The sequence below is a fragment of the Bombyx mori genome, chromosome 22 (assembly GCF_030269925.1).
Source record: "Bombyx mori chromosome 22, ASM3026992v2".
Classification (NCBI taxonomy): Eukaryota; Metazoa; Arthropoda; class Insecta; order Lepidoptera; family Bombycidae; genus Bombyx; species Bombyx mori.
This window is the reverse complement of record NC_085128.1, coordinates 12,226,248-12,240,942: the sequence shown is the minus strand read 5'-3', so window position 1 is coordinate 12,240,942 and position 14,695 is coordinate 12,226,248. Positions and strand designations below refer to the sequence as shown.

General features: G+C 37.1%; 1 protein-coding gene across 2 annotated transcripts in view; it reads left to right on the top strand.

Annotated features, from left to right (window-relative positions):
- The window catches only part of LOC101740192 (polypyrimidine tract-binding protein 2), a 529,447-nt gene that overhangs the window by 202,159 nt on the left and 312,593 nt on the right, over nt 1–14,695 (top strand). The window contains exon 2 of one of the 2 annotated variants that reach the window (XM_062675010.1): nt 4,627–4,731. In XM_062675010.1, coding sequence (XP_062530994.1) covers nt 4,639–4,731 — 93 coding nt within the window. In that variant the 5' untranslated portion in view covers nt 4,627–4,638. Of the gene's footprint in view, nt 1–4,624; nt 4,732–14,695 lie in introns of those variants that run through there. The other variant, XM_038019014.2, reaches the window with a different exon arrangement.

Here is a 14,695-nt window from a genome sequence, read left to right as displayed (position 1 = left end):
TGAAACCAAACGAATATAGAGAAAAAAAACCTCAACTCAACGTCTCGGTGAAGTATCCGCCCGCGGCGTAGTTTCTAACTCATTAAATTATATTAATGCAGTCATTAATTTAATGAATAGAGTTAGGCAAACTGTCATAGTAACAACTCCGAGGCGCGAATAGTTGTTGAGCTCGGTTTTGCTCATGCTCCGTCGCGGTCAGATAGTCTGTTGTCAGCGATAACAGAATTTGTTCCTTAATGTATCAATTACATCTTCTTCATCATCTTCTTTAAGCAGAAACTGGAATGAAATTATCGATTTTAGATCGATTGTTTCAATCTGGCTCCTAAACTAAGATTTTCTTTTTTTTTATTCCTCAGGTGGGTGGACGAGCTCACAGCCCACCTGGTGTTAAGTGGTTACTGGAGCCCATAGACATCTATAACGTAAATGCCCACCTACCTTGAAATATAAGTTGACGATCGCTGGAGCAGACGTAACGTGGGACGCCCCCTGGCTAGGTGGTGCGATGACCTCCGAACGGTGGCCGGCAAGAAGTAGATGAGGAGAGCCGTAGACCGGGCGTATTGGTATGGATTGGGAGAGGCCTATATCCAGCAGTGGACGACTGTGGGCTGTTGATGATGATGATGATGAAATGTAATCTCGAATTCACCATTCATAAACAATAAATAATTCAGACGAACGCTAAAACAATAAAACTCAAATAACAAATAAAGGCTTGTTTTGTTTAAGCTAAACGCCATTTGAACAGAGCTTTTCTATCAATAACACTTGAACAATTAATTTGTTTTATGTCATTCAATTAGTGCTTGTTTTAATTAATTTATTGTAACGAGCGGCCCCTCGGGGTAGCCGGAACTGAGCCTCCAAAATTTCGATTAAAACTTTTTGTCTTCCCAAAAACAACATTGTATTGAAATATGTTTTGATAACATAAGCTTAATTGAATCGTGTTTCGGATTACACGACTACTGTGGGATATTAAAACTATGTGTTTATTTTGTTGTTATTCACAGTTTTAGAGAATTATCAGTTTTTTTTTTCGTTACATCGACATTTCTTCATCTTTTTAGATATTCTTAAATCCATAAGATTTTGGATTGGCTTCTTGGATTTCTTCTAGATTGGATTCTTTTAGCTCAATCCATGATTTGACTGTTTCTGAATAAGATACTTCTAGAGTCAGAGTATCTTTATAAACAGTTTATCCCGCTGTTAATTTAAGGGTTTTAATCTTCTCGAGAGGCTGTTATTTTTTTCTTGATACCTGTTAATAAAAACATAACATTTACATTCTTGATTTTATTTAGAAGCTATTCGTTCCTGTTCAACACTGGAGCAATGTAACTCTTTTATTGATTAGAAGTTTGTAGCGTCTGTTTTACTCGTGCGAATTAAATTTGAATTTATAATCTCGCCTTAAGGACGACAAATCGACATCACTATGTCTAAAAACTGCAGCAGTCACTTTTAATAACAATAGCTTGTCCACTAATATGTCTTTGTACTTTTTAAATTCTATAACCATTAAATACAAAGAAAGTCATTAAATCCTAATTTTAGATAAAAAGTTTTTTCATACTTAAAATGTAAACGATCTATTTGCACAAAACAGATATATTCAGAGCATACAAGCTGTGTCAACTGGCGAACGCTAACTCCATAAGTCCTCTGTAGGCCATTAAAAAGAATGAAATAAACTAGGGTACAAACAAACCGATGCACAGAAAACAATTTAGTTACCAATGGATTCGAAAAAGCCGAATAAGCTCAGTAGATATTCCCCTCTAATATTCCGTGTGGACAGGTACGTCCGCCGAAAATGTTATGAATAATATATCTGGCCGAATTCGAAGCTCCGGAGATCAGGCCGGTATTACGAACGGTTCGTACCGTGACAAATATAAGCGGCGGCCAAACGGACAGCCGGCACAATCGTCCTTTATTTATCTCTTCATTTAAATTAATGTTGACTTTTTGAGCCGTCAATGTGTAACGTTGGCTATAATCTCCTTTTTTTTTCCAACCTAGCTGAGAGCCTTGAGAGGCTATTTCAGCGTAAACTTAACTAGTAGGTGAGCTCACGGGGCTCAAACCTGACGACGTTGCTAACACGAACCGTAGCAAGAGCCGTGCTTCGCAGAATCTACCACATGATCGGAAACGCGACCCACTGAGAAGATCCGGCGAGAAACTCAGTGGGCTGTGTCTGACGGTTAATTTACTCGTCGATCCCTTCGTCCCAAGCGAAGGGTTCGACGAGAACGATGACCGGTGCTTGAGACACCTAAAAGCACCGTTAGTGGATCGGGAGGATATAATCTCCGATACCTAAAAGCACTTATTGATACATTATAGCAAAAAGAAATACGATAAGCTTTTAACGAAATTACTGCTATCAAGTCTGCAGATACGCACTTCTTAAGCAACATAAATACTTTTAATTACCTATCTTTAGTGTTTTAATCCATTTTCGCGAGTCGTAGATATAATTAATAATGTATTTTACGGTTTCCGCATTCTAATAAGTCGTCGTGGCCTAAAAGATAAGACGTCCGGTGAATTCGTGTTGAAGCGATGCACCGGTGTTCGAATCCCGCAGGCGGGTACCAATTTTTCTAATGAAATACGTACTTGACAAATGTTCACGATTGACTTCCACGGTGAAGGAATAACATCGTGCAATAAAAGTGAAACCCGCAAAATTATAATTTGCGTAATTACTGGTGGTAGGACCTGTTGTGAGTCCGCGCACCAGGTACCACCGCCCTGCCTATTTCTGCCGTGAAGCAGTAATGCGTTTCGGTTTCAAGGGTGGGGCAGCCGTTGTAACTATACTTGAGACCTTGGAACTTATAATCTCAAGGTGGGTGGCGCATTTACGTCGTAGATGTCTATGGGCTCCAGTAACCACTTAACACCAGGTGGGCTGTGAGCTCGTCCACCCATCTAGCAATAAAAACAAAAAAAAAAAGTGGTAGGAACTCTTGTGAGTGAGCACGGGTAGATACCACCACCCTGCCTATTTCTGCGGTGAAGCAGTAATGCGTTTCGGTTTGAAGGGTGGGGCAGCCGTTGTAACTATACTGAGACCTTAGGACTCATATCTGAAGGTGGACGACGGCATTTACGTTGTAGATGTCTTTGAGCCCCGGTAACCACTCAAAACCAGGTGGGCTGTGAGCTCGTTCACCCATCTAAGCAATAAAAAAAATATCATAAAGCCTCGTAAATTTTTTCTGGTTTCATCCTGAACGACATTAGGGCTTGCACAAGTAGTAAGTGCCATTAAATGAAAGGTCACCTAAAGATTCAAGTCAACAGTCGTTATTAAGTGACACGTGGATTAATATGTAATTTGTATTTTCTTAAACTCATTATACAATTTAACAACGTATTGCATATTTCTCTATATTACCCTAGTGATGGATTACTTACAATTAAAATAGAAGTCCAATGTCCACCCAAGCCTTATAAAATACTATTTTCATCATGGCAAAGCATCAATGTAAAACTAAAAACACTTAGAGAAAAAATTACATAAGCGAAAACCTGATAGCATTCTTAAATATTTCCTTGAATCCTTAACGAGCGACCGGTTGAAGTTATAGTACATCCTTTGAAATTAGTGTCCCCCGCTAAATTATCCCAGCAGATGTCGCTTCATCGCGTCCTCCATTAAAACTGTAATTTACATACTTTTTGTGCTAATATTCAGGGGAACTTTTTATTTTCTCAAATCGCGACTCATTTATCTTAACTAAATGTGTCCAGCGAAACGGTAATGTGTCGTTTATTTGTTGAATACAGTGTTTTACAAGGCGTATAATTTTATAGCCTCAGTAATATTTCTCGCTAGGTTTTAAGACAAGGTATTACGTATTATTTTTAAACAAACTTTGATTAGTTCAAGAGTTCTGTGTTAATAATTCGTAATGATTTGAGTTTGCACCGAAATGTCGTTCGCATAGAATTTTAATCATACAATTGTTCGTTTAATCGATATGTCTTATGCGAATATATGATGTTTCCAAACAATATTAATGAACATTTTTAGGAATCAATTAACATTGTTTAAATTATCTTGAAACAAAACGATACTAGTATTAGAAATGGCGTTGAAATTAAAAGTGTACTGCACCTATACGCCACTTATTTATAACAACTACAGATCCTGCAGTAGTCGAAATTCAACTATAATTAATTAGAATTGTAAGTTTGTACACTATTATGATTGTATTTTATACTTTTGTAATCACAAATTTCGCCAAGGCTACACTATAAAAAAATATTAATAAAGAAAAACAATATTCTCTATTCTCAATTTGACCACAGACGTCAAGAACAAAAGTTTGACAACAAAATTAAGTAGTATGCATGCGTGTGTGCGTCAAATACATGGTATGTAGTATGTGTGATTTTTCTTTATTGATTTAATGTATCATTTATGCATTATTGAACAAAAAAAATAGCATTGTGCACTTCTTCTCTATATTCTCTATAAATGTGGAAAATTTCATATTCCTCCGTCCCCGCAATTTTCGTAAAAAGGGATACAAAGATTTTGCTTCACGTATTAATATATAGATTATTAAAATTTGATGTTTTTCTTCTTTCTAGGTTGGCGCAACTATGATGTCCTGTCCTTTGCCACTGCCGCTGTTGCCGGCGTTACATCCGCAACCAGCATTAGCTTCAGACTTCCCGATCCACATTGGAATAAAGGTAATGATAAAAGAACTTTTATCAGTTTTCAAAATACGTAATCTTTTTTTATTAGCATAAGTGGATAGATGTATGGTTGGTATAGATAGTCTAGAAGTGAATGTGAATACTTACGAAATGGTGGGCCATAAGAAATTTACAATTCAGGTCTATTTTAAAGGTAGTATTCACGTGCTGTTTTTGAATCATCACATACGTCATCACTGGGTTCTAACCCAGCAGGGTATCCCGGAACACCAGTGAAACCACTCGGGCGATCAGACGGTCCACCGTACCGCGGAGACCGGCGCCGCTAGTCGTCAACGATGGTTAACCGGAGTGGCGCCGCGAGTTTGGTTGTAGGGTTAACCCCGGGAATCCCCCTACCCTGCCTGGGTTCTGGTCACGGGCGGAGATCACGGGCGGAGGGCGTTTGGTGGGTAGGACCCTAATAATATTCTTAAGCCCACGGTCTGCCCCAAATATCCGTCAAGTCCCACATACCCCGCGTAGATCCTAGGCGCGAACACCTCGTATGAGGTTCGGCCGGCCTGGAATATAAATGAAGACCTTACCACTTACCATAACTGCAATGCGGCAAAAATAGACATAATTTTTTGGTATTTACCGTACGGAACTGCTCAGGTAGCGATTTGTGTTGTGCGCTCTTAAGGCGACCATTGTAATATTGAAATGCATTTGGCTGCATAAAACGTAAATATGACCATACTGTGCTAAGGTAGTGTGGTAGACTCTATATATTGAGGAATTTTACACATGTACTTATGTTTAAGCAAAAACGAATCAAAATACCAGCTTTACCTCTTAATAAACCAAAGCGTTATTATTTTCAAAATTTTATAAACAAAATCCCAAATAACAATCCGTGCATACGCCAGGCACTTGTCTCAACCAATTCCATTATTAATTTTCAAAAGCCTTAAGCCAATTCGCGTATTAATATTCGTACGTTCAATTTTATTAACTTTGTTTTTTACTCTCTCCCTGTCTTGTTTACAGTCTAAAGTCGTTTGCTTTCTTTAGAGAGTAACACAAAAATATGTAATTTAATCTGGCCTCACTCTCGCCGAGTTTCAGGCAACTTAAATTGCAAATATATCAAAGCTAAATAATATAAAGTAAGCACAGGAATATAATACAACTTTGAAACGCGACGCTGGGATCTAAAGGAACTTAGAGAAGCGTTTTTTTTGGATGTTTTTTTTGATAAAACTTTAATTGGATTATATTTTTATCAACTTGAAGTCTTCGTGGCCTAAAGGATAAGATGCCTGGTGCATTCGTATGTAGCGATGCCCAGTGTTCGAATCCCGCAGGCAGGTACCAATTTTTCCAATGAACGTACTTAACAATTGTTCACGATTGACTTCCACGGTGAAGAAATAACATCGTGTAATAAAAATCAAACCCGCAATATTATAGTTCTTTTTTTACAACAAGTCACTTAGGATCACGTACGTTCAAGTCCGCTTTAAATGTTAATTATATCATCATTATTTTTCTCGATCGCAATATATCTAATAATACGAATTGTTTACTAAATCGAATCGCTTTGTTGCGTAACACGGCGATGATACGCTGTTTAACAAATTAGTTGCGTTCGATAACCAATTACGGTCCTATTAGTTCGTATCGTTTATAATCGAATGTAGTTTACTCGGATAAAGGAGATTAAAATTAGGAAATGAGAATCGCGACGCAATTTGGGGCGAATTATATTTTTTTTTAAATTTAATCAGTGGTATTGAATTGTTCGTAACTAGAACTCGAGGGTAAATCGAGTTCAGGACACATGTTGTGCATCTGAAGACATGAAGTAGACTCAGTAGTATAACGGATAGCTTATGGTTCAGTAAGCCGTCGTCGCCTAAAGGATAATACGCCCGATGTACTCGCATCGAGTGACACGACTATTCTGGTGACGAAATCCCGCAGACAGGTTCTCTAACTAAATACGCACATGACATATTCACAATTTTTTTACTGGTGGTAGGACCTCTTGTGAGTCCGCACGGGTAGGTACCACCACCCTGCCTATTTCTGCCGTGAAGCAGTAATGCGTTTCGGTTTGAAGGGTGGGGCAGCCGTTGTTACTATACTTGAGACCTTAGAACTTATATCTCAAGGTGGGTGGCGCATATACGTCGTAGATGTCTATGGGCTCCAGTAACCACTTAACACCAGGTGGGCTGTGAGCTCGTCCACCTACCTAAGCAATAAAAAACAAAAAAAAATACAAATAACTTGAATGATGAATTAACAAAATTGTCTATTAAAAGCATGAAAGCGAAGAATGTAGGAGAGATATTAAAAGAACCGTCCTATTTTTGGTTATCCCTTTACCCAGGGATATCATTAAAGATTTGCACTCTGGCTAATAAAAGAATTGATACCCTTAGGTAGCTATTAGTACTCGACAAGTACAAGATGATTAATCGTTAGGTTTTTCCTTCTAATAACCATAATAGCCTTGTCGAGGTCTTGTAGTTACCTACGTGCAGGTGGCCAAAATAAAAGAAGATCCTTTGGCAGCAGATCGTGGATAGCGAAGTTCTCATCCGCAGTTTTTCCGGGATCCATTTTGTTGGTTATTAAGACAGTTCATATATAAGATTGTAGTATCATGACTTTATCGGTAGAAGAAATAGGAATCTTAAGAAACTTTGCACGCACCACCTAAAATCTCCTTCAATTCAAAGTAAAATCTTCCTTACACCAATATCAATATTTGAAATGAACTTTTGCCCAATTACCTCCGCAAGTAGAAATGTCTTAATTCACAACTGTAAGTATTGATTCGTGCCTTCGAGTTTAATTAGTTTCCAATTCGAGAAGCTTCCCTCACTTATCAAGCCTGTTCGAATGTATGTTTTAAAAGTCAACTTAGAAAATGGCACGAGAATTTGCTTTTTCCTATTTTTTTCCTTACAGCTTTTTGCTTCTTCTTCTGAGTCGGTACCTTTATTTCTGACGGTCGTGTCATTTCTTCTCCACGTGTTTTATTTATCTTCGGCAGTCTTGCTTCAGTAATAAGCATGCCTGTAAGGTGATTGACCATTGGTCTTTTCTGTCCACATGTTTCTATCAGCCTTTCCAAGTTGTCAGAATTTCAGCGAAAATTTCTATGTATTAACCAGTAAAATATCTACCAAATTGTAGCCCTAACGTTGGAGCCCTATCGAATACATTATGTGACACATAATGCGTATCTAGATTCAGTGGCCATAATTTGCGATTCAATTTTGAGCTTTGAAGTCTGCCTAAGGAAATATCTGACTGAAGAAAATGCAGAGAACTAACTTATTTTGTTTTTCTTAAGCTTTTTACACACTCACGTCACGATTTATGATTTATGTCCATTGACAACATCGTTTTGTTTATATACATTTTGTGGTCATATTTGAAATGTAAGGTGAATTACTAAAATTTCACACGACATAATATTTCTTCACTGATATAAATTTCCTAATAGTGTATATTGTTACCGTGTTTTCCTTAAAAGAAATAGTTTGTACTAAGTTATTTAAAAACTTATTGACACAATGTATGTATGTGATACTGTTGATTACATTTATTAGTATTCTAGCGTATTTTCAGAAAAAATGTCTAACTAAGCAATCTCAAAATATGCAAAGTTTATAATTATATTCGTTTTAGTGAAGATATTATAAATCTATCAGTAAGTCCTGACTGCGTACGCACTATAGAAACGTTCATTAAAAACTGCACGTGCATCACAAAAGTGCAGAAGTTCGGTCATTATGCACCAATTCCCTGAATCGTCAGGAGAGTAAAACTTAAAAAATGTTCGCAGCTTTCTCGTTCGAAAGCTAAACTTTATGAAGAATACTTTGAATACTACCACAAGAGGAGTTTTCTTAGTTAGTTTCCATTCGGATCGGTCTAAAACCAAACATTATTTATTACTGCACGCGTCTACCTAATTTACCTTGTTGATTCAATTCTGGTCCGGAGAGGGCATATTTCAGTAGTTGTGGAGATTTCAATTCATAAATATTTGAATAAATAAATATGCATGAAACCAATTTATAAAGGCCGCTGGAGTTGGCCGCCGGCTGAGCGCTACAATATCAGTGCCCCTCATTAGATCTATCCCGCTGCTACGAGTCATGCTACGAATGCGCTACGTCGGTCGCTACGTGATAAGCTGTTGTTTATAATTCAAATTCGATGAGTTATTACATCATTGTACTGAATAAAGCGATAAATTAAGCTAAGCTTGCAACCTAATAGCGCTTAATAATAGTCAATGAATATGAAATAAAAAGTAGAGATACCATTGACTAAGTTTTGTTAGTGATTCTTTCTGGCCAACGCGATTCTTTTTGATAATTATAATATATAGCTAAAGTTTTGAGCCAAAGACAACCTTTCATTGTCACCGTAATACTCAATCGATGAAAATTAAAAAAATAATCTTATAAATTCTTTAACGTACTTACTGATGGTAGGACGTCTAATGATCCCGCACAGATGAGTAAAATCACCCCTATTCTGCCGCGATGATTTTTTTTTATTGCTTAGATGGGTGGACGAACTCACAGCCCACCTAGTGTTAAGTTGTTACTGGATCCCATAGACATCTACAACGCCACCTACCTTGAGATATAAGTTCTAAGGTCTCAAGTATAGTTACAACGGCTGCCCCACCCTTCAAACCGAAACGCATCACTGCTTCACGGCAGAAGTAGGCAGGGTGGTGGTACCTACCCGTGCGGACTCACAAGAGGTCCTACCACCAGAAACGACACCGTCGTACGACACCGTGCACTTTTATCACACTAGAACTGCTGTACTTCCTATTAAATTGGAAATCGTGACTCCTTTGCATCAGCAGAATAGTACAGGACAATGGCACCAAAGGATTTACAAAACTGTGGCTGTCCTGACGCTGCCTAGTTATTTGAATATATTGGTATCACATTGTCGTATATTGTTGCAACGTGATGTGCATTCGTGTTTGTGTGAATTCTTATATTATATAGAAGAATACGAAGAGATAGTCTAACTCGAAAACGAAAAGCTGAAAAAAAAACATTATTATAATATTAATTAAACATATTTCGAAACTAAGTAAGAAATACTGATAGACAATGAAGCTTTTGTTTCAAATCAGATAGCAACTCTAGAACTTAATAATACTAAATAAATTTTACTAACAAGGATAGAACGGCGAGGCCACAAAATACAAATATCAATATCTGTATAACACTTTTTCTATAGACGAAACAAGATTGGGTTAACCATAATTTTTGTTCAGAGAAATCTGAATAAAAAGGGTGCTTGTGAAAAAAGAGCAGAATGTTTTTACATTCTTCGTCAATTTCTTATCGAATAATCAATATTTGATTATAGTTTTAATCTTGCGTCTATTAATTTTGTTTATTATTTCGAACGCTCCGAATATTCTACATTTTTCGTGGTTCAGGGTGACTAAATTGTCGTCATTCGTCACATTTCAATATTGTACTAACTGTCTAAAATAGCCATGAAACTTAACCTTAAAATTATGTATGTAAATATTATGTATAAGATGTTATGTCTAAGACTCCCAAAAATAGAAGAAAATTCTGTATTCGATAATTGTAAAAGTTAAAATATGCATGTTTTAAGGTTTCTTTTCATTCAATTAAAATTTGTTGGTCAAGTTTTTCGCTGCATGTTTTCAAGGAAAAGCTACATACAATTTACGTTTTTCTGCGAATAAATTTATAGCTACAGAATTTTGATACCTTAATAAAAATAAATAATGAACAAAATCAATGTACAATATGTACAACTATTTGAAATACTTATTAGATAAAAGCATTTTAAAACGACATTAGCTTGGTTGACAATATCAAGACGTTTGAAGTATTTATACTAACTAATGTATAGTCGTGCAAGAATTTTAGGGTTTTTCTCTTTAAGTAAATTTTAAGGAAGTAAATCAGTACATTCCATGTTTTTGCGTACGATTTTAATAACGAAACCCGCATTTTTTTTGCAGTACTTGGTAATAAGGCGTTAGCGGTGAGGGTTAGTACCAGGATTTCGTTGCTAAAACTATTAAAGTGAAACTTTTTTTTTATTCCTGCCTATGCTGATTGAGAGGCTATTTTAGCTTTGCCCTAGCATGTAGGTGAGCTCACGGGGCTCAAGTCGAAGTAATGCTAATACTGGCCCTAGCAAGGGCAGTGCTTCGCAGAATCTACCACCGGATCTGTGGCTTGTCTGTGGGTTGATTCGCTCGTCGAGCCCTTCGTCGCAAGCGATGGGTTCGACGAGGACAATGACCGGTGCTTGTGGTAAACTGAAATGTTGAATTCATGTCAACTTATGAGGGTTAACGAACTACCACGTTCAGATAAAACAAACAAAAATCTATCCCAAATCATTGGCACCCCATTTTTGACGGACGGACGGCCATTAACTGGTGAGCGTTGCTTATTGCGGCGCAGGTTGCTGTTATATTGTTCCGGAGATAATGCCCTGTTATTTAACGTCGCTAGCGCGATATTTTGACTGCGCTGCGATGTTTTATCAGTTTTTTATATTAAATGAATATTTCTTATGAAGCCATCACGGCCTAAAGGATAAGACGTTCGGTGTAAGCGTATCGAGCACGACAACTATACCAGAGTTCAAATCTCGCAGACAGCTCTCATTTTTTAAGTTAATACGTACCAAACACATGCCTCATAAGCAACATTTACGATAAAGAAATGACTTTTTTTTTATTGCTTAGGTGGTGGACGAGCTCACAGCCCACCTGGTGTTAAGTGGTTACTGGAGCCCATAGACATCCACAACGTAAATGCGCCACCTACCTTGAGATACAAGTTCTAAGGTCTCAAGTATAGTTACAACGGCTGCCCCACCCTTCAAACCGAGACGCATTACTGCTTCACGGTAGAAATAGGCAGGGTGGTGGTACCCAACCGCGCGGACTCACAAGAGGTCCTACCACCAGTAACATATTGTTGTCAAAGCATAACGTTCAATATGTATAGATTGATTGATTGTATGACTGAGAATTTAAAGTAAACTAGGTTTTTATTATAATCGGCATAAGGCAGATCTTTGGTCAGAAGCGAGAAACTATATTCAGATGTAATATTTTAAGCCGTGTTACTTAATCATAAATTTAAAGGTTTAGTTGATCCGTTTATAAATGAAAATTCGTGAGAATGTACTGTATCTGTTTATAAGCATAGTGGAAGATTCCGTACTACTGCTTAAGTCGACGGTTCGGTACTGCATTGAATTAATTTACGACATAAAAGTTTATTTTATTTATTTATTAATTAGGTATTCATGTTATTAATGTATGTCTACGGAAGATATCCCCTTATTTATTTTAATTGTATTACGTTCATATAATTACAAATTAAAACTTAATATTGATTAAACAAAAAAAAATCGACTATTCTTCATTTTTTCGCATCTAAGCGCTAATAGCTAATAGCTAATTTGGTTTCCTTCCCGTAATTTCCCGTAATCATATGATTACTATCCAAAACAAACATTATTTTATTATTCCTGTGAATTTACAAAAACATTTCATTTAACAAAAGAACACGCTAGCTTACTTATTTAGTATATTCAAAATTATTTTTACATGGAAATGATCCGACTTCGTTTGCCTCAGGGCAGAACTGAACAGAGCATACAGAATTCATTTATCTCATGTTCTGCTTTGTGTCGGTTTATATTCGGTGGAACAGGTAAACAATCAATATTTGACAACGTGAAAATTGAAGTTTTAAATGGGAAATAATTCAATTTATTTGTATTCATCACATAGTTTCTCTTGTATTATTGTATGGATTTTATGGGAACAGCCTAAGCAGGCATACTACTAATAAAATCACGTATTCCATCTCATTTGCCAATACCGTTAAGAAGTTCTGAAAACTACCACTGAATTATCGTGTTTATTGATCAACAAAAATAGTAAAAAATCATTTTACAGTCAAAATGATTTTTTTTTATTGCTTAGATTGGTGGACGAGCTCACAGCCCACCTGGTGTTAAGTGGTTACTGGAGCCCATAGACAATCTACAACGTAAATATGCGCCACCCATCTTGAGTTATAAGTTCTAAGATCTCAGTATAGTTACAACGGCTGTCCCACCCTTCAGACCGAAACGCATTACTGCTTCACGGCAGAAATAGGCAGGGCGGTGGTATCTACCCGCGCGGACTCACAAGAGGATCTCTCTAGAACACCTTAGAATGTAGAAATCACTACAGCTAAATCAAAATTCTCGTAAACTTCTCGATAAGTGAACATTTATGTATATATTAAAATTTGCTGAATATTTTAGAAGAAACATACAAATTTTCAGCAAACATCGCCTCTGATATATCCATATAAATTTAACAAAAGGAACTCGTAACGATTCATTGAACGTCTTCAGAACCAATACCAAAAATACCTGAGAAAATTGCTCATTCCTGTTCTGAATTTATGTAAGCATCGAGTATAATATACAATACGAGGTTATTTAATTTTTTCTGCCGATTGCTAAAAAAATGATTTCTATGGTTATGGTTAAACTGATATTCCAAAATCCCTCAACAGTAATAATGTTACTCGAATTTTGTGTAAAAAAACCCAACAAATACAGCTACTGTTAATTATGACCAAGAAAAGGCTGAGCCCGTGCTCGCCCACCTGTTCTGGTGAAACTGGAAAAGCCTTCGGGCCATCAGTAATCCTTCCTTCCTAAGAAAGTCGTATTTAATATCTCCAGGTATCCACAAGCTTCACAATAATACATATTTCCTGTTCCCTTACACATTATCCATAAAAACATTGATTACAGAAGGAGAATAGTTGTAATCTTAGTTTAGAATAATGATCATAGTTGTCAGAAAATCTCATATACCGCAAATAATAATGTATCCCATTAGGTTCTAGAATATATTTTAAGTTCTTTATTTAAAGATTCAAATAGCGTTATTCCCAAACTTATCTGCAATTTTTTATTTTAAACTCAAAAGTGGTTTGGTACATTTTTATTTTTTTAAAGATCACTAGTATTCCGGACGGCCACCGCTCAGGTTTCGGCCACCACGTGTGATTTTTAGACTTCTTACTCGTGGCAAACGTGGTGGCTCGAGTATTGCCGCAGTGGCTGTCGCGGAACGGGTGCTGGGATTGGTTCGAGGAAAATAACGAAGGCTTCAGTATGGCGTTCACACGGTCCTCGTGGCTTGACCGGCGCAGGGCGTAGGAGCGAGTCTTTTCTTGTTCGGTTGGCGCTCTCCTCTTCTTTCGGAGAGGTCTTGACTCGTCGGCTCGCTGTCTCGAACTGAATTTGCAGCGAGGTAGGCCCCTTATTTATGGTCGCCCACACGCACTCGGCCAGCGCTATTATGAGTCCGAGCACGGTGGGCGTCTATTGTTCTCTCGGCCGCCTCGCTCGCCTATTGTTTGCCTAGTCGCTCTATTAGTTGCCCGTATTGTGACTCGCTCCTGCGTTCCCACGCCAAATTAAAGACCACGAGGACCAATCTTTATTTACAAACAAAATACAATATTTACAAATTACTTATTTCTATGTTTAGCGTACTATCTATTTATTGTCTATTTTACGCCAACATATTCTTAATATAACTATTTATTCGGATATTCTTTATCTATTTACGGACATTTTTACTATGTTTACACTCTATTTTATGTTACAACTATTTTTAACATACAGTCTATTTACGGACATTGTCTATTTCTATTAAATCTCGCTGTACTTTGCGAACATATCTCTATTTAACTATTTATCTATTACTATATTTTCTATCTATTTTAAACTATCAATGTCCGTCGCGAATAATATCTATTCTACATTTATTCATGTCCGTCGCGAACATCCTCCCGCCGTGCAGCGTCGTTCACGTCGCTGCATCCTCCTTGGTGAGCGGCTGACATCGTGGGCAGCACGATGATCTTCTTTGCCG